Below are 25033 nucleotides of genomic sequence, written 5' to 3'. Positions count from 1 at the left end.
AGAAAAACCCAAATGAACCTTCTGGCCAACCCAATAAAAATCTGTCTAAAGTCTAAAAGAGTTCTTTCAGTAACTATAAAACAAAAATTCTAAGTGAAAATAAAGTGTCACAGTTCAATAGTAGAGCATAAAATAATGACGCACATTATATAACTATTGGCTTCTTGGATTTGATAAGCTATGGTGGCAATGCAGACCTCACAGGGCCTTTTAAAGTCAGTCATGTAAATCAAGTGCTCGGTACGGTGACCGCATGCACCAGGAAGGTGCGTGGAAGCAGGACCAGGCTCAGATCTCCCTGACTCAGGAGAGCTCTTGAGCGTCCTGCCCTGTGGCTGGAACGCAGATGTAAAGCAGATGGTCTTGCTGCTATTTCTGCCAATTCCACTGCACCTAAACTTGCTGTTTAATCCAATCCCTAGATCACAAAAACAGTTCTGAGAAAGGGCTATTAGTCTTGATTTCTCAGAGGAAACCAAGAGCCTTAATCACCGATTCTATCTCCATAAGGGAAACTGGGCTGAAGAACCAAAAAAAAAAAAAAGAGGCTGGGGCGGGGGAAGCCCAAGGACAAATACGTAAGTTGGACTGCAAAGACCAAATGATAAACTGGAAGTTTTTCTATTCTGTTCTGTCGGTCTCTTTTTGTCACACTGGCTTCCCAGAGTGAAGATAATAACGTCTATACCGCAGCTAGACGTCAGTGGTCTTCAAACCTGCGTGACGGTGACTCTGGGGCTCACAGAGACTTCCTCGGGGGGATGTGAGCACGTTTTCTGGGAATCAATTTCCAAACCTCAGCTTCCAAACCCCAGTTCCCTATGTCCTCCTGGGGCTTTTCTGACCTTCCACTCCATCCTTCACAACCACAACTCTCACCTGTCCCAAATCTGACCACAGGGCACACAGCTAGGGGAGGTAAACACGCCTGGGTGTCAAATAGAGGGGGTGGTAAACAGAGGGGTGCCCATGAAGGCTCCTGCAATCAGGGCATCTAAGAGACACAGCTCTATAAACATTTTACTTTTCGGGTTTGAACATTATCAAAACTCAACTGTGTGGAAATAATCATTGTTAATACGTTACTCAACTGACAAGGGATCGTTCATTAATACTCAGATCCTTGTGGTCACAGGAAAAATAATTAAAAAAAAAAACTCTTTGAGGTAACTATAGATTCATAGGAAGTTACCAAAACAGTCCAGAGGTTCCACACACCCTTCACACAGTTTCCCCAAATCGTTATGAAAACCAATTCTTTAAACTTTCAAATTTACATGTAAATTTTTTGTGGCAGAAAAGCCTAATAGTCATATTAACAGAAAGGCTTTTAATTATGAAAATATATAAACTACCCCCACTGAATTTTATCCTCAACAGTATAAATGGCAATTCAATTTTAAAGAGCAGAAAGAATAACACTGCTCTCTATTCCACTGGATATATTCAAGAGTGGCATAATGGATTTATTTTTAATAGCTTTATTTTAAAATGTCAAATACTTACAATACATTAGAAACAAAATCTTTATCAACACTTAACGATGAAAAATTTTCAATATAAACTTAAAAACGGAGGATACACAGCTTTTAAACATTCTTTCAAGGGGGTACACAAACAACAAAGGTTGAAGACCAGAGATCTAGGTAAGAGCTGAATGAGAAAGATTGTATTTGGGCGCCCTCTGGTGGAACTAACCAAAACAGGGGAAAAACCTACTGAGTTGGCACCTCTCCTGAGATAAAACAATGACTCTGTTAAATACAGAAATTAGAGAAACTGAGTTATTACACCTAATGAGACAGGCAGCAAATATATGCTTTATCTAGCTGTGATTCACCAAATTAAGCTGTACTATTTGTCGACTACAGATGTAAACTTGCCCCTCCTTCTAGAGGAGTATCTGTACGGATGGACGAGCTCTGATGCCACTCACCCCTCAAGGGAAACAGCAAGCAGTGCTGCTCTAAGTGCCAAGACAGAAATGAAGATCCAAGTACTCTCCTGAAAACTCCCCCTCTCTCTGGCATTAAGCTAGGCTAACAGCCACATTTACTGAGTGTTTACTAAGTGCTAACCAATCTTCTAGCACTTTACATATATGGGTTTACATGTCTTCTTAACAATTGTACCATGTAGATACAATTTTTTTAAAGGTCATCTTGAGAGTACATTACGGATACCTGGGTCTTGGGCTAAGAAAGGGTGAGCGGTTTAGGCATTATAAAAGCTCCCAGGAAGAAGCTGCTGGAGGACATAACAACCAGGGGGAAGAGGCTCATTATTGTCTGTAGCCTCAAAATCATTTCCACTTTGATGAAAAATAAAAACAAAACCTCAACCCGGTATCAGTCATGATGAGCAAACTCTGGAGTTCTCTGGTCCTCTAGAATGTACCTACCATCAGGGTCCTCAAATGTCCCAGGATGAAGAGGCTGTACTTGGCTCGTGTGATGGTGACATTCAATCTCTGCAAACTTGCCAGAAACCTAAGCAATAGAAGGGGAAAAAAAAGTTACTTCTTTCTTCAGAAAGACTCGGCATGTCCAGTGTAGGTGAGACACAGGCGTTTCAGACAGCTTTTCTTGGGCTCCTGCTTTAAGGTCATGGTGCAGGACCTGGCGCAGAAGCAATTCGCATTAAGGACAGCAAACAAACAAGATGCCCAGTGCTTTTCTTCAAAGTGATGCATCTGTCTGTCGATTTCCTATTCTAACTTGGATGAGATATTGGAAATTTTAATGGTATGATTTTTAAGCCTTAAAAGATCCTAAAAATATGACAGTAGATCAATTATGACACATGCCATGGAGAGAAACATGCCCCTGCAAAATACACTGGATTCAATAATCGTTTCACTCTTATCAAGTGAAAAAAGATTCACACTGTGACATGGGTTAATACACAAGGTACCAAGAGAAGCAGACCTAACAGTGGATCAACTTCACAACTTAAAAAAGAAACCTTCACGATATTACTCAATTTTTTGTATAAGAAAATAGAGCAAATGATGGTATTCTCTAACAGTGATTAGAAAGATCTAACTCTGGATCATCAACAAGCAAAGAATCAATGATGACAGTTACCCACCCAATTGAGCCTTGCATGGCATTTGCTCTGACACATGTAACAATGATACAGTCTTTCTGGCGACCCTGGAAGGCGTCCACGGTATCTACTTCTGCTGGCCTAGTTACGAAGAGAGAAACATATTTACTGAAAAAAGATAATTAGTAAATATACATATTTACACAGTAGTATTTCTTACTTTTTTAGTGCTATCTTTTTAAACTGGAGTAGAATTCACATAACACAGAATTCACCATTTTAAGGCACACCATTTGGTGGCGTTGAGTCCATTCACTACAGTGTGCAGTCATCACCGCTATCTGATTTCATAGCATGTCCATCACCCAGGAGAGAAGCCCTGTGCCTATCTGCCATCAGTCTCTGTCTCCCCCTCCCCAGGCCCTGGCAACCACTAATCTACTGTCTGTCTCTATGGACTTTTCTACATGGGAAATTTCATATAAATGGAAGCATAAAATATGGGACCTTCTGTGTTGGGCTTCCTTCACCTAGCACAATGTTTTCAACGTTCTTCCATGTCGTAGACTGGTAACAGTACTTCATTCCTTCCACGACTGTCTATTCGCTTGTACAGATACACAATTTACTTCTTACCTATGTACCATTTTGGCACATTTGGGTTGTTTCCACTTTTTGACTCTCATGAATAATGCTGCTACGAACATTCATGTACAAGCTTTTGTGTGAACCCTTTCTCAATTCTTTCAGGTATGTACCTAGGAGTGGAATTGCTGGGGTCACGTGGTAATTCTATGTTCAACTTTAAGAGGAGCTGCCAAACTGTTTTCTACAGTTTCTCACCAGCAATGTATAAGTATTCCAGTTTCTCCACATCCTTGCCAAAACTTGTTTTTTTTTTTTTTTTTGTAATGATAGTCATCTTGGTGGGTGTGAAATGATATCTCCTCATTGTGGTTTTGATTTGCATTTCCCTAATGACAAATGATGTGGAACAGCTTTTCATGTGCCTGTTGGATTTTTGTTTATCTTCTTTTGAGAAATGCTATTCACATCCTTTGCCCACTTAAAAAGTTAGATTATCATTTTATTCAGTTGTATGACTTCTTTATATATTCTGGATATGACTTGTCAGATAAATATTTTGCAAGTATTTTCTCCCACTCTGTGTGTTGTCTTTTCACTCTTTTGATAGTGTCCTTTGAAACACATATAAGTTTTTAATTTTTATGAAGGCCAATTTACTTCTCCTTTGGTTACTTGTGCCTGGGTATCATATCTAAGAATCTGTTGCCTAATCTGAGGTCATATAAATTTACCTTTGTTTCCTTATAAGTTTTATAATTTTGTCTCTTAGACTCAGGGCTCTAATTCATTTTGAGTTAATTATTGTATACAGTGTGAGACAGGGGTCTAAATTCATTCTTTTGCATGTGGATATCCAGTTATTCCAGCACCATTTGTTGAAAAACTATTCTTTCCCCAATGAATAGGCTTGGCACCCTTGTTGAACATCAACTGGCCATAAATGTATGGATTTATTTCCGGAATCTCACTTCTATTCTATTGGTCTGTATGTCTACCCTTATGACAGGTACCAGTGTTGATAGCTTTGTAGTAAATTTTGAAAGAGGGAAGTGTGAGCCCTCCAACATTGTTCTCTGTCAAGCTATTTAGGGTCTCTTGCACTTCCATGTGAATTGTAGAATAAGCTTGTCCATTTCTGTAAGAAAAGGTAGCTGGAATTTTGACAGAGATAACAATGAATCTGTAGATCAACCTGGGGAATGGTGCCATCGTGACGATATTAAGTCTTCCGATCCATGGACGTGAAACGTCTTTACATTTACCTAGTTCTTTACATTCTTTCAACAACGTTTTGTCCTTCTGTGTGTGAGCTCACACTTCCTTGGTTACATTTACTCCGAAGTAGTTTGTTCTTTATGATGCTACTGTCAATGGAATTTTAAGAAATTTTCCTTTTCAGACTTCCCTAGAGTGTACAGAAATACAACTGATTTTTGTATACTGATCTGGTACCCTACAACTCTGCTGAACTTGTTTAGAAGGACCAGGAGTTTGCATAGATTTTTTAAGGGTTTTCTGTATGTGAGAGTATGCCATTTGTGTTTTTTTGTTGGTTTTGTTTTTTTGGTTTTTGGATTTTTTTTTTTTTTGACCACGCGGCGTGCAGGATCTTAGTTCCCTGACCAGGGATCAAACCCATGCCCCCTGTGGTGGAAGCATGGAGTCTTAACCACTGGTCCACCAGGCAAGTCCCAGATTATGCCATCTGTGAAGAGACAATTTTACTTCTTCTTTTCCAATATGGATGCCATTTATTTCCTTTTCTTGCTTAATTGCTCTGCATAGAACTTCTAATACAGTGCTGCACAGAAGTAGTGAGAGAGGCATCCCTCCTGATCATAGGGGGAAAGCTTTCCATCTTAGCATCAAGTATGATGTTTTAGCTGTGGGTTTTTCATAGATGCTCTTTATTAGGTTGAGGAAGTTCCCTTCTATTCCTGGTTTATTGAGTATCTTTATCATGAAAGGTTGCTGCATTCAGTCACATGTCTTTTCCACATTTATTCAGATGATCACCGTCATGTGGGGTTTCCCCCTTTAATATGGTATATCACACTGACTGATTTTCCTATGTTGAACCAACCTTGCATTCCTGAGATAAACTCCACTTGACTGTGGTAAATAATCCTTTTAATATGCTGTTGAGTTCAGTTGCCATTATTTTGTTGAGAATTTCTGCATTCATATTCATAAAGGATATTGGTCCATAGTTTTCTTTTCTGGTGATGTCTCCATGGCTTTGGTATCAGGGTAACAATGGCCCCATAAAATGAGTTAGAAAGTCTTCCCTTCTATTTTTTGGAAGCGTTTGCAAAGGACTGGTGTTAATTCTTAATGTTTGACAGAATTCACCAGTGAAGCCTGGTCCTGTGTTTTTCTCTGTTGGAAAGTGATTACTAACTCAATCTCTTTACGTTTAATAGGTCTATCCAAAGTTTCTGTTTTTTTCTAGAGTCAATTTTGGTACTTTGTGTGTTTCTAGGTGCAGAAACTTTTGAGTTAATGGATTTCCAATATTTAATTTTTAATTTTACTGTTGAGGTATAAAGGAGACAAAAACATGATCTTCACCCTATACATGAAGGCACTAAAAGGGTTAAATAATTTATTCTAAGCGAAAATGTGAATATACATGATTCTCAGTAGAGTTAGAATTCAGATAACAAGTCATCCAACTAAAGGGAAAGGCCTGAAGAATTTCTCAGTCACTTCCATTGTCAAGTGTAACGGTGATGACATTTGAACTGGCAGGAGGCACTCCATCTGCAGGGGCTACAGGTGTAACCACACTCCCTCCCAGCACAAGTCTATGGAGCCAGGGTCCTAGTCTCCTTGGTCTAAGACCACTCCCTAGAGTTAAGCTTCCTTTTCTTCTTTCCTTCTATCCCCTTTCTTCTTTTTAATTCAATGGAAAAACTGGAAATATCTGTAAAAATAGAGATGCCTCACCCTTTTCCATCAAACTCTTTGTCCAAATCCTTCCGAATCATCATCTTCTGAGCCTTGTAATGGGTTATTATGCCAACGCTTCGGAAAGTAACTTCCCTTCTTTTGTCTTTCATAAGTTTAATTATTTCCATTACCAGTTTTATTTCTTGAACATTTACATATGAGCTAAATAAGACCAAAAAAAATACAACACATCAAAACTAATAGCAGTCCAATTGCTAAGTTAAGTTCCACTTTGTTTTTCACTACAGTAAAGGGTACATAGGTAGGTTTCATCTTTATTCAGTCAGCAGTGATTCAAAGAGGCTGTTATAATGACCATTAATATTGTACATATGAATAAATATAGAAATAACTGCCCAGTGAAACACGAAGTTGTATGAGAGAAAAGAGGTTGGAGTTAAGTGATGTTAAGGCACCAGTTTCTTCACTTATTAAAACAGGGATAGCCACAGTGAGAACGAAAGTATTCATAATAACAATGGAGATATGACTAATGAATAGCTAACATTAAGGATTGACTATCTTCCCAACACTGAGAAAAGTGCTTCAGATGTACTACCTTCCTGCATTCCCCACCACAGGCCATGCAGATCATGCACCACATGACCGAGAGGATGGCAGCCACAGACTAAATGTGACCCGGCTCCCAGAGATGAACGAACACGGGGCCCTACAGCAGGATCACGTCCTCTGTCCTTGCTGGCCTCATCCTGCACTCCCAACTCATCTCCTGAACTACAATGCGTTCCCTCATCACCATACCAAATGCAACATGTGTGCACACTGGGGGATGCCCTGCACTCGCACCTTTATTCCCGAGGCTACCTTATCTGTCTCACTTTAAAGCCTTAAATATTCACTGTTCTAATTTCAAGACTTACTATACAGACAAGCCAGTCAGCTAGCCTTCTTTTCCATACCTGAAAGCTTTATTTGGTCACCTCTCAGGCCAACACTCTTCCCGTGACCATCCATCTCCACAGTACTTATGTGGTAAACTCTCAATCCGCTGCTCCATTCCAACAGACCCCACTACAACCTCCACAATCCCTCTGGAAGAGCAACCCCCCAGCCAACTGCTCCGTATTTCTAACTTCTTCACTGAGGGGCCCCTCCCTCCACCACTATTAACTAATATCTTATTCTCATGGAGGACACCACTTGCTCTGCAGCTCTCTCCTGACGCAGAGGTGGAATTTCTATTTCTTCATACGTCATGATGCAGGGGTGGCATTTCTATCTGTGCTAACAAATGCAGCCTCCGGGCTCCTCCTCCTTTATTCTCTCACAAGAAGCCCTGGCTCCTCTGAGGTGCTTCCTAATTAGCAACCACTGCTCCTTTTCGCTGTCATTCACAAACCACCTGATTCACAATCCAACATGCTGAAAGTATTGTCCACCCTCTGCCTCACACCTTGATTCAACTGTATCTGTACTTATCCGTCACAATACTTAACCCAACCAGAATCATTAATCACCACGGTGATGGCCTGGTTAATGTCTGTCTCCCCTGTTAGACCACAGCAGCCCTGCACTGGGGCCACATCTGTTTTACTCACAGCTGTGATCTCAGCATGGATCCACTGAAGTGCTGACCGCATGTTAGGTAACATAACCCCCATTACCCAGTTAAGAAAAAAAGAAAATCAAGACTGAAATATATAAAGACATCAGTAATTTATGATTGAAAGGGTGAAGTTATCAACCCAGCTAAAAGAAAATGATTGTGCACTGGCACTAGGCAAAGAGATTTATATGGAAAATATTTTGAATTTAAATATGAACAGAAACAATATAAAAATTCTGGGACCATCAGTGGGGACTGAAGAAAAAGGAGAACGTACTCATTATCCCGCTTTTCTGAACCATCTCCAACATCAAACACGAGGTAGGGTTGAAATGGCCAGTCAGATGAACACCGAATAGTCTCTGTCATTCTACAAAAGAGCAGCCACCATTTAGAATGCAAGTCAAATTATAAGAGAAAACGTTTTAGAATTATTATTACCATTTGTTCTTTCTGGGGAAGAGAGCAAGGGAAAGTAAGAGGACAAGAAGGACCTTCTTTTTAAATAAAATTAAATACTTTTAAATAACATATTTTAGTGAAAGGTAGCAAGTGAATTTCATTTCTATTCTAGTACTAGGGAGAATGACCCATGTGATTAAAATATAATAATCATGATTGGAAAGTTACTCATAATACAGTAAGTGAAAAAAGCAAGCTACAGAATACTATGTAGAGCATGGTGTGCTTCCCACCCCCCCAAAAAGAGAAAAAGTAAAAAAAGATGTGCATAGTACAAGGGCTGGAAGTAGATATAACAAAATGTTACCAGTGATTACTTCTGGGTAGTATCAATAGGGGCTGGGTTTTTCCCTTTCTTTTCGTTTATCTGCATTTGCTACAATCAATAGGACTTTTGTAATTAAAAGTATTAAACCTTTATGTTTTTAATAACCAGACCTAAAAGCACAAGAAAAGAGCTATTCTTCCTAAGCAGCCAAACCTACAAATAAAGCAGGTGAACATGCAATGAACAGAGCTCACCTATTTGTTTTCAAGTTCCTGTTATAAATGTAATTAGAAGGGAAGAGACATATGTCTGGGTGCATCCTGTACTGAATGGTGAGCTGTAAGACAGGCAGCCTGCCAATCACGTTGTGTTCCATGTTCTCTTCCAGAAGTCTGTAGAAGCGGGCCATCATCGACTGGTCATAGCCATACTCCTGGGCCTTCTGAAAGGAGGAAAACAAAGCAATAATCTCCAAGAATTCATTTGTACTTTTCCCACTATTAAAAAAACAATCACTGAGCTCTAAAATGTACAAGGTATTACCAACAACCAAAGATTCAGAGAAAGAAGAAGTTTCCGACTCCAGCCCTAGAAAAGCCATGTAGCTTGACTACAAAAGTTAAGGTATTTTCTCCTTATTTAGAAAACCCACATACTGCTTATGAACGAGATGTGATCTTGTGAATGACCACAACTGTCGCTATTTTGGTGCTAACAGGGGTCACCTGAAAGAATCGATGATAAAAGCAGCAAAGAACTGTAACACAGATTTTAACAATTATTTCTGGGCTATGCTCTCACAACTAGAAATAATGAATGTCATTGTAAATAAGCCTCTGAAAGACCAATTTCTTCATCCATCCATCATATACCGAGCAGCTAAAATTTGGGGTGCTGAGAGTCTACAGTGAGTAAGATCAAGTGTCACAGAACTTACATTCTAGTGGAGGAGACAGGCAACTAAGTTGATTTCATAAATCCAAGAAAGGGTTACAAACCTGTGATCTGAAACACAGTGACTTACATGACAAACGAAGAAAACTGTCTTAATGTTATCACGGTCGTGCCTTGGGATATACTTTTCAATGGTAGCATCATATCAAGATTCAAAAAGTATTACATCTTAAATAATCTAGAAGCAAAAAATGTGCTCTGGAAAACCCACTAGGATGATGCAATCTTTATGAGTGATGTTGACAATATGAGCATTGAAGATGTATGTGCAAAGTTTTAATAAACCTGCTTCACAAACTATCAGAGTGGAGAAAACAGGCATTACTTCTTACTTATATTAGTTATATATGTGATTATTTACATATGTGATATTAAATAGGTTTGTATAATTAAAGAGAATATTTTTAGTAGACATTTGGCAATTTCATCTATACCCCCCAAAGTTTATCTATTCAAGTTAGCTAAAAAACCTCATTTACTTCACTCTGGGGAAAAAGAAAATGGTTTATATGAGGTAACACAACTACTTCCAGAAAACGCGGTATGTGGGCCTCTCACTGTTGTGGCCTCCCCGGCTGCGGAGCACAGGCTCCGGACGCGCAGGCTCAGCGGCCATGGCTCACAGGCCCAGCCGCTCCGCGGCATGTGGGATCTTCCCGGACCGGGGCACGAACCTGTATCCCCTGCATCGGTAGGCGGACTCTCAACCACTGCGCTGCCAGGGAAGCCCGAGGGCAGGGATTCTTGTCTATTTTCATCACTGTTATGACGCCAGAACTTAAAAACAGTGCCTGAATTAGCCTGGCACTCAATGAACACAGACTGAAAAAAAGTCAACACACACATGCCCACAAACTGTTCAAATACTCACTAAACTTTTCATAGTAATTATCCCTAGGGTTAGAGAGGCATGTTGAGAAAATTAACTTTGTAATTATTTTCTGAAATTTTCTCAATAAGCCTCTATTGTTTTTGCAACAATAAGAAAAGCCCAAATGGATTTTTCTCATTTCTGCTGTTTTTAATCAATCACCAAAGTAGACAGGAAAGTTGAGGCCTATCAACAACCCTTTTCACTAACCATACGCTAAGGCCCTTCAGGAAGTTAAATCAGTAGGTTTCTGAAATACTGCAACTATTCAAAGAATGCAGGGCAGAGCTGGCTCCTCCTAGGTCTCCACAAGCAGAGCCCCCCACAGCAACTCTCTCCTATGGACAAGGTTTTCACTCAGGGACGCGGGCGCTGCTAGGCTACTCCCTTGAACAGTCACGCACGAGTGTTCAGACGTCAAAGAACTGCACTATCATTTTGATGAGTCCAAAGTCAAAAAACAGTAATAACAAAAACCACCTGCTTTCTTTCCATAACGTAACAGAAATGCTGTGAAAATGGTCTGTTCTCTGGGACTGTTTATGCAGCCACTACTCTATATTTGTACAAATAATCTATGTATCAGTAAAATGCTCAAATTTCATTAAACTTCAAAACCGTCATCTAGACCTATGAAGATTACCCAAAACATCTGAATCCTGATTCTGCTGTGCATTTCTAGGAGCCATCTTTAGTGAGATATAAGAAACGAAGTGAAGGGGACCACAACTTTGGTGCTCATCTTCCCACAAGCACAGCCCACAACCTCTTTCCTTTCACCACCTTCCCTTTCAGAGGATGTGAGGGACGCCGGCATTTTCCTGCGCTATAGGATACAGAATCCTAAAATTGAAAACGTTACTGTAAGAATAATTTCTCTTTATACTGTTTTCCTCAAATTTGCACATATTTAAATATAAATCCGGAGGTTGGATTCTCTTCCTTGCTTTTAACGTTTTTCTTTTATTATTGTTTTGGTGTTTATGTTACTAAAATAAATCAGATACAGCCCTTAGAACAGCTGCACACTGCCTTTCCCAAAGGAACAGCCCACTGCACACGGGACATCCTCCTCCTAAACTTCTGGTCTGTGACACTCACACTGCTCCCGTCACACACACATAAGCACATTATGAACAAAGGAACATTTCCGGAGACTTTTACTATGAAGGCTCTCAACGGTGGTTCTCTTTTCTCAGCCATTCCCTGTTTTTCCCTGCAAATAAGAGATGATGATCCAAGAAAGACCGCCCCACCGCCCAAAACAAAAAAACCCAAACAAGCCCCTTCCACTTTAAAGCAACACGAATGTGAAAACACGTACCATAGAAATGACCGTGGGAGGGAGCTGCTTAGGATCTCCTACGAGGATGAGCTTGTTGCAACGATGGATGAGTGGAATAAGAGTCTCAACTTCACAAGACTGTCCGGCCTTGGTGAGAGAGTACAGGATGGAGACATCATCAGAATTATCTCTATTATTTATTGATCCATAAACAGTCTATCCAATTCGTAAGAGTCCTAACCATTCAGAAACATACACTTTCTCCTTCTGCACCAAAGATCAAAAATAAGAACTTTCTTTGGTTAGAAAACAAAACAACAAAAACATTCTAAACGCCGAAGGGGGGGAAAAAACCCACACACGTTTTGAAGTCCGCCACCACTCAGGTGCCACTACCACTTGGGAAGCAGCCCATAAGCTAGAAGGGCCATGTCATGTCCCCGGTTTGTCTTCTTTGTCCCTGCTGGGCACATGCCTGGGGGGACTGCGTGTCTGTGTGTCCCACCCCATCCCACTCTCTTCCTTGTTCCTCAGCAGGCCGCTCCAGTTGCAAGACTCAAGCTTCTTTTCAATTCAATGGCATTGCCTTCAATTATTTCATCACTTCCATCTTTTCTATTCCTTCGTTTTGGTGAATACTGGATCTTGGATCTCCTGGATGGGTTCTCTGTACCTCATTTTCCATCTCTTTTGTCTTCTGGCTCTACATTCTGGCAAACAGTAGGTACCCAATAAATGTTTGCTCAGTGAGTGAAGTAGAAATAAAGATGTTAGCTGAAAATATGGTGGCTCAGAGCCGTCCAGTTATATTAAAAATGCTTCAAAAGGTAACCAGAGGGCTTCCCTGGTGGCGCAGTGGTTGAGAGTCCGCCTGCCAATGCAGGGGACACGGGTTCGTGCCCCGGTCCGGGAAGATCCCACATGCCGCGGAGCGGCTGGGCCCGTGAGCCATGGCCGCTGAGCCTGCGCGTCCGGAGCCTGTGCTCCGCAACGGGAGAGGCCACAACAGTGACAGGCCTGCGTATCGCAAAAAAAAAAAAAAAAAAAAAAAAAGGTAACCAGAGATATCCCAAGCAGGAGCTACAATAATCCTTGGGAGGGATTTTATGAAGAACAATCAGGAGTCCCTAAGACTACAGTCTTAGGGACTGAAAAAGCAATTTTCATCGTGGTGGGTCATTAGCAGCATATTTCAACATAAGAGAATACACATGTAATGGCAGGTCAAAATCAGATGCAAAGACCACTTTGTCAACATCTTGGCAGCCACTCTTCATCTAAGACTTACTCCTTACTCCTAGGCAAAGCTGTATGGCCGACTGCTTACTGACCTCATCAACAATGATGCAACTAAAGGGGACACCCCCTTGCCCACGGAAAGCAGCCTCGAGCAGCAAACCACCACTCGTGCTCAGTGTGCAGCAGATGATGTGGGATTCTAAGATGATGATGTTCTGTGTCTTTTGTGGGCGTCCTTGAACCTAAGAGAATAAAAGTTAATCAACATTCAGTTATATATAAATTCCTAACTACACTTATTATGTGGCAGAATAATGTCTAGTAAATGTTAGGTAGGAACCTCAAACCTAGAAAACAGCAGAAACATTCAAGATAATCAGAAGCCACCAGAAAGAACACTTGGCAGTGGAGTCTAATCTCAGAACATGAGTTAATAAGCACATTAAGAAAAATTTATTCAGGGTTTAATTTCGTCGAAGTGGATTACAATTCTTACAACCTGAGGTATGAGGGAAGGTATCAGAATAAGCAAAGATTAAGTAATTCTACTGAGTTGTGAAGCAATTATCTGAGTAAAACCAGGATCAGAGCTAAGCCTCAACATACCCTTTTCTGTTAGTTTTTAAGTACGTAACATTGTTCTCTCTTTTATAAGGGCTAGTACCAACAAAAACGCCTGTGAAACTGACAAGCATTCTACTTCCACAGTGGAATCCAACAACCTTGGTCCAGACTATAATGGAATAAACTGTGATGGAGACTAATAGTATGAATGACACCTCACAACGCATATCATTCAGTGTTCAAATTAATAAACTAGTACTCTCATCAGAGATTCAGTTAGCCTATTTCCCCTCCTGAAAAAGCTGTTGTGGATCACCCCTCAACATATGATAGATTCAACCATGGATGCCAAGGCATGTATGTGAGAAGAGGGTGGCAACTGTGGCCTTCTGGTGCTCACTTGTTAACTGTCACATACCTCTCCTCTCAGCCATCTAATGAGTAAAACTGCCAAGTACAATTAATTTAATGGCCCACAGAACAACGTGATCAGTGGCAAAAACCACAATACTGGTAAACATGGACTTCATCCTTAAATGTGGGAAGATTAATTTTGGGCTCAGCTTAAAGTTTTAATAAAAAGCCTTCCACATAATTTTTGATTTAAATAAACAAACTGCTAGTGGAAATATGCATTAAGTTCAATTATATTTATTTAGCCACACAGAGAAGGTCAATAATACATTCAAGAGAAAAACCTCAGCTCAAAAATACAAATATCATTACCGGTTGAGTATTACCGTCTCTTTCCCTGACCCCCAATTCATTTCATTAAGGGCTGCATTCTGGTGACGGGGTACACACCTGGCTCATCCTAGCTCTGACCAATCTAAATGTTAGTTGATACTTTTATATCCAAAGAATACTGGGAAAAGTTATACATGTTATAGAAGGATTTTTGTGATAAAAAACAAGTAAAAAGAGTATATGCTTTCAGCCAAAAACTGAGAAAAAAGGTGTTTGTATTTCTTGGGCCACATCCCAGCCACTGTCACTCTACCTGAATTCAGACATGTAATTTTTTTTCCTGTATTTTCAAACAGTTATTTATTTATTTATTTGGCTACACTGGGTCTTAGTTGTGGCATGTGGGATCTTCCCTGCAGCGTGTGGTATCTTTTCGTTGCAGCATGAGGGATCTTTTAGTTGTGGCATGCGGGCTCTTAGTTGCAGCACATGGGATCTAGTTCCCTGACCAGGGATCACACCCACACCCCCTGCAATGGAAGCACAGAGTCCTAACCACTGGACAGCCAGGGAATTCCCCCCAATTTTTAAATGTAATTGAGAAAAGACCATAGGTTGTCTGAACTATTTCATAATTTAAAAAAAGAAAAAGTAATACCAGGAAAATGCTACAGGTGACCTACTTACCTCTTTAATTTTAGAAGCAAGCTCCTGCCTTTCTTGTGAAACTCTGGCAATTTTTTCATCTAATTCTTGCCTCTGGAAAAAATCAGAATGCCATCATTAAAATTAAATTAAGCATTTTAAAATGCTTTCCAATGGACTGCCTCACATTTCAAAAGGGTGAGCCAGTACTTTACCAATGAAAAACTGATTCACCCAGTGTGTTTTCTCTATACCAGTCTTCCTGTGTTGCTGTGTGTCAGAGTTTAGCTAAGCTACTCCATGGTACTGTTGCCCTGGCATCCATTTTGTTTGGCCGAGCAGCCTGCAGAGACCCCAAACTAACACTAGGCCCCTTCATACACACGCACGCCCTAGATGGCAGCCCGTGGAGTCACCAGCCCACCAGCCAACATAAGCTCTTGTGATCAACAGTCTCCCCTGCCATCCAGTGCCTTCCCCTTATATGCCCTTTAGATAAGAGACCCTCCAAGCAACTTACCAAAACCCTGCTCTTTCGGTTAAAATTGGCCAATCCAGCCCTAGCCTGGGAACCCCAAAGTACTCCACCCATGGACTCTGATAATGACATGTGCACCAGGGCCTGCCTCTCTCTGTCTGCACTCTCCCTTGACCTGCCTGTCATGCCCCACGAGACATGCCTTATACCTTCTTCAAGACCTGTGAAAATAAACTTCTCTATTTCGCTTTCTCTTGTGGCCTGTTTTTAAACATCAGCTCATTATCCAGCAACCCAACAACCAGCACCCCATGCTTCAATGAGTAGGTGTTAATTTGATAAATTCTTTTTTTTTTTTTTGTGGCCACACTGTGCAGCATGAGGGATGCTCATGAGGAACTAGGGCTCCCTGAGCAGGGATCGAACCTGAGCTCCCTTCAGTGTAAGTGCAGATTCTTAACCACTGGACCACCAGGGAAGTCCAATAAATTCTTAATACTGTGTATGATTCAGTTCTGTTCAGGGTACTGCAGGGACGCTCTTTCTGCTTAAGCAGGCCATTCCTTGGGGCATCACTTACGTGTAATGTACTCTGCCTTCATGCTATTAACAGTGGCGTTCAGTGGCTAAAACAGACTCCACATGGCCTGCAGAGTCTAAAATATTTACTATCTTGTTCTTTTCAAAAAAGTTTAACCCCTAATGTAAGGCATACCATTTCTGTGTACATTTTTATACACAAATTATGCTATTCCACAATGAAAGAATGGCATCAAATACTCACCAACTAGTTTATCTATGAGCTATTAAAAAACACTGATCAAGACATGTTTAGATACCTGTAGTTCCCTTCCACCTCGGCATAAAGCACGCTGGCGGGAAAGTTCATCTAGTTGACGATCTAGAAATTCCTTTCTTCTATGCATCTCCTGAATATGAGAAGGTAAGTCTTTTTCTTTAAAAAAGAAAAAAAAAAAAAAAAGATAAAAAACTGCTAATTCTAACAAATACACACAAATGCATACACAATGAGAAGAAAAACTAGCTTTCAAAACTAGACTACTTCTAGGGTCTCCAAATTACCTTTAATGCCCACGCCATTTTCTACCATACAAGAAGAAACAGAAATCAATTAATATATACCTTTATTCAGTACTTACTCATTCTGTGGTTCACTTGGCTGTCCAAGCTGAATCTTAGGACCTCAGTATTAATAGACTTTTCTGGACCCAGACGTACTAAATTTATATCTCCACAGTTTCCTGTTGGTAGAAGTCACACTTGGAGATTCATAAGAACGCTGTCAGTTTCTGTACCTAATAACTATTTCCAAGCACATATATTAACAATCAGAGGAAGGGGCTAACGTGAACTATTACTCAACCAAATACCGGGAACGGCGCTAGAGGGTCCACACACATTCTCTGAGATCTGCTTCCTGGGAACCCTATGAGGCAAGGACTTCTTTCCACCCAATAAAAGCTACTGGGGTTGCACAAGCAAGTACGCTGCAGAGCTGAGGTTCTCTCACACGACTGCTCCTCGAACTACGTGCTACACATCACCCCACGGTCAGATGTATTTGGGAAACGGCGAGTGAAACGGAAACAAACCCCTTGACCATAGGGCATTTCGAAGACGAAGACTTTTCTCTATTAATGCATGTCTGAATTTCCCGAACGGAACCTCACAGGACCATCACATGCTTTTCTGCAGAACACTGAGAGCCACGGTTTGCAAACTCTGCTCCCCATCACGATGCCACGCCAGGACCTAAGGGACACAAGATGCTGGAAATCCTGGAATATGGTAATTCCAAAAACTGTCAGCATCATTTAACTGGTGTATTAACCACACTTTAAGTTTAGGTTAGCACATTTCAGATATTATTTAATCTAAAAGTCTCCCACTGCTTCACTGAACTAAACTATAGCAATCATGCAGCGTTTATTAGCACTTATCCCAATCTGACACATCACAGACTTGTGTGCTATCTCCTTCCACTGAATCCGAGTCCCATACGAACCAGGTTTTGTTTTGGTCACTGCCTAGAACAGCAGCTGGCACATAAGTACAATAAACATACGTTGAATGAATAAATGAACTCATTATACAGCTGTCTACACATATTTTTGTTCCTAGTTCAGCTCATTCTTCTAAAATTTGAAGCCATCTTCTCTGACCAACATTTACTTGAAGGTGTCAAAACTGCTAACTTGTGTTTCTACCAGGAAGGTGGATGAGATTTATACCCACTATAAGCACCTAAAAATGCTCCAGAAATTAAAACAGACATCCTTTAAATTGCAGGGTGAGCTCAGAAGGATGTAAGAGAAATTCCTAGGGGCCAAAAACAAAGAGAAAGGTGGAAACCAGAGGTGAAAGCCCCTGAGCTGCTGTGGCTTCCTTGGAGGGAACAGGGTGAGGGCTGGTCACTCTCTAGATGCTTAGGTGTTTGTTTTTTAATTTACATACAATAAAATGCAGAGATTTAAAAATCCTAGTTCTATAGAGTTTGACAAATATCGACATCAGTAAAACTACCATTCCAATCAACGTATAGAAATTTTATAATGGGGGCTTGGATTTTAAAGCCCACTAGAAAGCAAGAGGGCATGGAAGAGGTGGAGGGATGAAAAAGACAGGACTCTCTCTTGGCCTGGGCTTAGCTGGGAAAAAAATAAACTCTCTTCTAGGACTTTCCAACTATAGGCCCATGCCCCATGTGGACTTAGAGTCTAAACACATAATACAGAGAATGACAAAGGTGACCCAACCAAAATACAGTTGAGATTTTAAAAATGAGAATACGGTGAACAATGTTATACCAATATATTTGAAAACCTAAGGTGAAGTGGAAATTTTTTCTTGAATAATATGAATTAGCAAAACTCACTCAAATGTAGAAAACTTGAATAAACCAACAATTAAAGACATTCAGCAGACAGAAACTTATCCATCTGTCAAAAAATAGACAAAAAACAAACAAACAAGAAGTCTCCCCATAAAACAACACTAAAAACAAATTAACCTTCAAGTAACAGGTAATTTTCTGTCTTATACGAAACACTCCAAATAAATGTCTGTATAACTTCATTTTTTTTTTTTTTTTTGCAGTACGCGGGCCTCTCACTGCTGTGACCTCTCCCGTTGCAGAGCACAGGCTCCGGACGCGCAGGCTCAGTGGCCATGGCTCACGGGCCCAGCCGCTCCGCGGCACGTGGGATCCTCTTGGACAGGGGCACGAACCCGTGTCCCCTGCATCGGCAGGCGGACTCTCAACCACTACGCCACCAGGGAAGCCCTGTATAACTTCATTTTTAAAGTCTGTATAACTTCAATACTAAAACCAAAGATATGACAAAGAAAAATTACAGGCTGGCCTCATTTAAAAAAATCAATAGCAATCCAGCAATGTGGTAAAAAATAATAGTACACAACCGAGTTGACCTTATTCTAGGAATCAAAGATATTTTCACATTAGAAAAGCATTGTAGGGAATTCCCCGGCAGTCCAGTGGTTAGGACTCGGCACTTTCACTGCCATGCGCCTGGGTTCAAACCCTGGTCGGGGAAGTAAGATCCCTTAAGCCTCGGCGTATGGAAAGAAAGAAAGAAAAGAAAGAAAAAAGAAAGAAAGAAAGAAAGAGAAAGAAAGAAAAGCAGAATTCCCTGGTTAGGACTCTGTGCTTGCACTGCCGCGCGGTGCGGGGGAGGGGGATATGAATGAAAAAAAAAACTGCATGCAATAAAATTCAACACCCATTGATTAAAAAAACTCTAATTAGACGGGGACTTTTTTAACCTGATAAAAGGGTATATACCAAACCCCAGAAACAAACATCACACTTAATGGTGAGATGTCCAAGGTATTTCCTTAAAGGACACCCAGGACCACTGGACATAGTGAAAAGAAGCAAAAATGAAAGTACTGAAAAAGAAGAAAAAAACTGTCTTTACTGACAAGAGATGCCATTTTCTCTCTAACAAAAAAAAATTAAAAATCCAACCTAGACACGACACTTGTGCCACCTTCGTCCCAGCCTTCTCGCGTTGTCAGCCCACACCTGAAAAAGGGCTTATTACCCTCCCTCAGGGAAAGGAAAGTGAAAACCACGCGGGAACTGTTCTCGGTTGTATAATTTGATACAACCACTTTGGAGCAGAACCGGGCACTATCTAGAAGCTGCACAAATGCTTCAACCCAGCATTTTCATTTCTAGGTATATATACACTAGACCAGTGTTTTTATAAACTCTTTTGACCGTGATCTATAGTATGAGGTACACTTCACATGGAAAGCCAGTACACTCATACCTCACCAATAAAACAGGTTTCACAAAACAATACTTACCCCTCACTACCTACACTCTAATCTTTTCTGTTCTCTTCTCTTCTATCTTATCTTGTGTAAGTATGCTGGTTCTGATCTCCCTAAACTGATTTCACAATCCACTAACTGGTCACAAGCCACAGGGTGAAAGCACTGCCCTAGCAGCCTGTATGAATACTCAGGAGACGTGAGTAAGGACACAGTACTCCAGTGTACTCCCTTCAGCTGCTGTACAGTACAACACGATACAACTCAGTCACTGCAGTAAACGTTTTCATCCTGCACTGGAGAAACAGGCACAAGTACAGGAATAAAGTTTGAAATAACAAAAAAAATGGAAAAGAACTTACATTTCTATCAATGGATAACGAATAAACTGTGCACTCATACGATGAAACACCCTATAGCAGTTAACATGAATGACCGTATCCATATACAGCGATACATAAAGTCATAGTTCTCACAAACATAATGGTGAGTGGAAAAGTTGCCGTTGACAATGCATTTTAAGTTTTAAAAGCAAATGACCTCGACATGTAGCTAATACATGTGCAACAAAAGGGAAAACGTGCGTGATCCCTGCAAAGACAGACGACACGTCCCAGCTGCTCTTGCAGCTCGTGTGGCCACGGGACTAAGTTCTGGCCAAAAGGACATAAGCAGAGGTGCTACTGGCAGCGTCTCAGAACTTTCCTGAAAGCACAGCTAGTATATCTGTCCCCTTTTCCTTGCACTTGCTAGACATGACTACTGGCGCTGGAGCAGCCATTTCTGACCATGAGGTGCACTAAGGAGTGGGGGGTCCCACGTAGTGGAGCAACAAGGTGGAAAGACCCTAGGTCTCTGAAGACTCGGAAGCAGAGTCATCACGCCAGTATCATCCCTCAACTGCCCATCTCTGGGCTTCTGAGTAAGAAGGAAATAAACTTCTATCATAGTTAAGCCACTGTATTTGGAGTGTCTATTATTTGCAGCCCAATTGAATCTTAACTGATTTAGGTCGCTGCCAGGTAACCTCAAGGAAAGTAAAATTTGGTTAGGGAAGGCAAGATACATGTGTTTAGAAGAGCAGCCCGACCCAGAGCCATAACCACACCACTCAGGATGGCTGGTGTGCGAGGAGGTGTTACGGTTAAGTGCACAGAAATGACTTTACACATTCGCTCAAGCATCCCAAATCCTCGGTGGCAATGCTCTTCAATCTGTCAACTGTACTGAAAAGACTTATCCCTGTGGTATACTTTACATCTCAACTCTTCAGCTTTTCCGCCTATAAAATGTAGATAGGTTATTTATTGCGTGGCTCAGAGGACTACTCTGAGTACTGACACATAGTGAGCACTCAGTAACCACAAGTGATGACTGCTCTAGCTTTTGCACCACTAAACATCTACTAAGTCCCAACCGAGTGCCAGGCACTGTTCCAGGCACTGGGGTTACTACAATGAACACATTTTTAAAAACCCTTGCCGTGGTGGAGCTCGTTGTATTCTAGCTATACTGAACCATCCACGGTTCTCTGGCTTCTGGTCCTTTTTATTTACAGTAAGTTCCACCAGAGTCCTCTCCCCACTTCACTTCCTCATTGCTCTTCCAAGTTTCATCTTAGATATCATTTCCTCTAAAAGTCTTCCCTAACCCTTACACAACTGAATCAAGGGCTGCTCTAAGGTGTTTCAAACAGCACAGGGCCTGGCACAGAATGCTCCAAAATATTCATTAAATAAAGCAGTAAGTACACATGGGCCACAGCCTCAAGGAGAAAAAATTACCAGAACTGGCTTGCTCTTTGTTATTCAAAGTTACCCACACTAAACACTGAAAACAAAAACAAATTAAAAGCCCACATAAGTATCATACCCAAAGGATTCTTCTTGTCTTTACACTTCTCTTTGAATTCAAGGATAATTTTTTTCATAAGTTCATCAACAGCTGCATTGGAAGGCGCACACACAAGGACACGGTTTTGTTTGATTTTGGCATTGGAGTTCTCATATGAATGCCCCCTCCTCTGGTTCGACAATTTGCACCAAACAAACAAACAAACAAACAAACAAACAAAAAATACTGATAAGCTCTATTATGCAGTGTTATACTTCTTCTCTACTGCCACATATATTTGAAAGTTCCCCTAATAAATAGTTAAAAGTAAATAAAAGCACCTACATCTTACATTGATGTTAAAAAATTACTCTGGCAGGGAATTCCCTGGCAAATGAGTGGTTAGGACGCGGTGCTCTTACTGCCAAGGGCCCAGGTTCGATCCCTGGTTGGGGAACTAAGATCCCGCATGCCGCATGGTGTGCCCGAAAAAAAAAATTACTCTGGCATAAAATTTTATCATAACTTCTCTGAGCCTTACCTTACTATCCATTTATTTTATTCAATGTTCAATCCAAAATGTAGCCCAGGAATACATTCAAGATGGTCTCCTGGGATTAGCTGTGACCTGTAATAAAGCCCGAAGACCACTATTCTAGCCCTTAGCATTAGTTTCACACAAGATAACATTTTCTGTTCCTTTTATTTCTTATAACCTTCTCTACTTCTGCTACTGCTTTATCTGATATAGTTCCACAACACTATCAAAAAGATACACAAAAGTGAAGGGAAAAAACGCACTTTAGTACTTATTTACACGTTAGTTAGAGTAAAGTAAAACAACACACTCAGTTAAGGGCACAGATGCCCTCGTGCACACTCTACCTCTGTCAGCAGGCGGTACAGGAGGCCCACAATGGTTTTTGATTTTCCTGTCCCGGGTGGTCCATGAATCAGACAGATCTTGGCAACTGCTGGGGAGTGTTTCACCATGGCATATGCAGTTTCTATCGCTTTCTTTTGGTCTTCATTGAAATCTTTTAGGTAGGCAATCTATACAAAAGACACTAGTGAGAACGAGCGGTTCTTCCTGGGATGGCACAGGAGAGCGAGAGAGTGGAAGACATCTGTTTGAACTGCTGCTAACCTTTGTCAGACAGAAGCTTTGGTGATGATCAAGCAAGACCCTAAAATGACCCTTAACCTAAGAACCACTTTCACTACTGGAAAGAGCTACTGATGAGAGTGTCTACAGGCCCCAGTCCACCTACAACTACAACAACTATATTTTTACTTGTGATTTTATAAAGATGATCACAATAAACTGTTTTGCACTTTTCTTCTTTTTATTCTGTGGTTCTTCCCATTTTAGTCAATTCTCTCTTTAGACAGTAAAAACATTCCAAGACTTCCTTTCCTAACATAAGTGATACAGTCGAAAAAGAATGGATTTGGGGTCAGATCTGAGTCTACAGCTCAGTTTCACTCAAAAGCTAGGTCTCTAAACTCCTAACCTCTCTGGGCTTCAGGCTTTGCCAATCATTAAATCTGGGATTCCTTAGAGGGTGAGAACTGACTGAGAAAATGCATATGAAAGCCCTAACACAAGACAGGGGTTCAAATAACATTCCTCTCCTTCCGCCTGTCTCTAGTGTTAATTTCCTGGAACTTACACACAACTCTTACAACAATGACAAATATGTGTTCACACAAAATCACAGCTTCGTCGTCACACTGGCAACCGTACCAGTCAATGCTCCACTGATCATTCAAATGCAAAATTCATTCCATTAAACCTCCTCTTACTCCTGCATTTAATCACCTAACAAACAGTTAAGTAGGATGTTCACCTCACATTTTAATGTTGCTCTTCAAGCATATTTTCAATTCCTTTTTGCACTCTACCTTTTTTCCTGAGGTAGGCTGACTAACCTAATACAAAGAACTACTTTGCAATATTAAAGAAAACTAAGCACTAAAAACATCACTGGGCACACGTGGTGACTATGTCTTTGTTGTAGACAAAAGGGAATGTGTGACAGATAAACATAACATGCTTTAACATCTTGACATGAAATGTTCTGACTTTCCCTGTTATCAAATGACTATCACTCACAATTCTCTCAGATGTTGTAGTTAGTAAATCTTTTGTACAGAAGTCCATGGGGTTTGGATTCAGAATGGCTCTGGCCAGTTGGTTCCGACCACTCAGCAAAGACATGGCTTTCAACTTCCTCTGTGTAGTCACCAGAGAGCTGATTACAAGACATTTCACGAATTCATTTAAATTGACTGGTAAATTATGTTGAGTCTGGATGGAAAGGGAACACTCAGATTTCCCATTACGCACTATTATCAAGAAGGAGAAAAAGCAATTTCAGTTACCAGTGAATAACAGTGTCCAGTTAAAAAGGTTATTCAGAACAAGGTGTTTTGTAACTTTTTTTTTTTCTTCTTTTTTTTGCGGTACGCAGCCCTCTCACTGTTGTGGCCTCTCCCGTTGCGGAGCACAGGCTCCGGACGCGCAGGCTCAGCGGTCATGGATCACGGGCCTAGCCGCTCCGTGGCATGTGGGATCTTCCCGGACCGGGGCACGAACCCGTGTCCCCTGCATCGGCAGGCAGACTCTCAACCACTGCGCCACCAGGGAAGCCCTGTAACATGTTTTTTATACATCATTTAAATAATTTTCTCAGTAAGTATCTACTGACTGCCTCCTAAGAACCAGGCAACGTTCCTATCCTCTGGAGGCTTATTTTTTAGAAGAAGGGGGCAGATAAGCAAATAAACAGGTGATGGTAAGTGCTAGGAAGAAAGCCGAGAAGGGGGATAAGGAAGTGATGAGGGTTGTGAGGGAGTGTTATTGTAGACAGGAGAGTCAGGGGAGGTCTTCCTGATATGATATTTGAGCAGAGACATGGCATTAAGTGAGTGAGCCATGCCCGTAACCGGGGAAAGTAGGTTACAGGCAGAGAATCAGCAACTGCAGAGACAATGAGGCAGCGAGGTGCCTGGATTATTTTCAGAACAGGGAGAAGGCCAGAATGGCTAAAAGGAAAAGCAGGGAGAAGTGAGCTAGAAGACCAAGACAGTAAATGCAGCTACACTTCAGAGGGCTCTGCAGTTAACCACTCTGAACATGACTCTGAGTCAGGTCAAGAGCGCAGGACAGCTCCGTGCAGGGAAGTGACATGCACTAACTCACACATTAAAAGAATCACTTATTGCGAATGAAGAATAAACTGCAATGGAAAAAGCACAAGACGACAACT

The 25033-nt window shown here is 41.0% G+C and overlaps 1 protein-coding gene across 2 annotated transcripts in view; it reads right to left on the bottom strand.

Moving 5' to 3' along the window:
* SETX (senataxin) overlaps window positions 1-25033 on the bottom strand; it is a 76343-nt gene that overhangs the window by 5151 nt on the left and 46159 nt on the right. For both annotated transcript variants that reach the window (XM_082619262.1, XM_082619263.1), the window contains exons 13-25: window positions 23878-24110; window positions 22647-22814; window positions 21801-21951; window positions 16769-16870; window positions 16448-16563; window positions 15173-15244; window positions 13327-13476; window positions 12035-12142; window positions 9140-9327; window positions 8433-8525; window positions 6586-6750; window positions 3091-3189; window positions 2402-2489 (exon numbers count right to left, since the gene is read on the bottom strand). In XM_082619262.1, coding sequence (XP_082475388.1) covers window positions 2402-2489; window positions 3091-3189; window positions 6586-6750; window positions 8433-8525; window positions 9140-9327; window positions 12035-12142; window positions 13327-13476; window positions 15173-15244; window positions 16448-16563; window positions 16769-16870; window positions 21801-21951; window positions 22647-22814; window positions 23878-24110 — 1733 coding nt within the window. The remainder of the gene's footprint in view (window positions 1-2401; window positions 2490-3090; window positions 3190-6585; window positions 6751-8432; window positions 8526-9139; window positions 9328-12034; window positions 12143-13326; window positions 13477-15172; window positions 15245-16447; window positions 16564-16768; window positions 16871-21800; window positions 21952-22646; window positions 22815-23877; window positions 24111-25033) is intronic.

Source organism: Mesoplodon mirus (genome assembly GCF_964341445.2).
Source record: "Mesoplodon mirus genome assembly, chromosome: 1".
NCBI classification, from domain to species: Eukaryota; Metazoa; Chordata; class Mammalia; order Artiodactyla; family Ziphiidae; genus Mesoplodon; species Mesoplodon mirus.
Note: the sequence above shows the minus strand (reverse complement) of the source record. Positions and strands in the feature narration are given on the sequence as shown.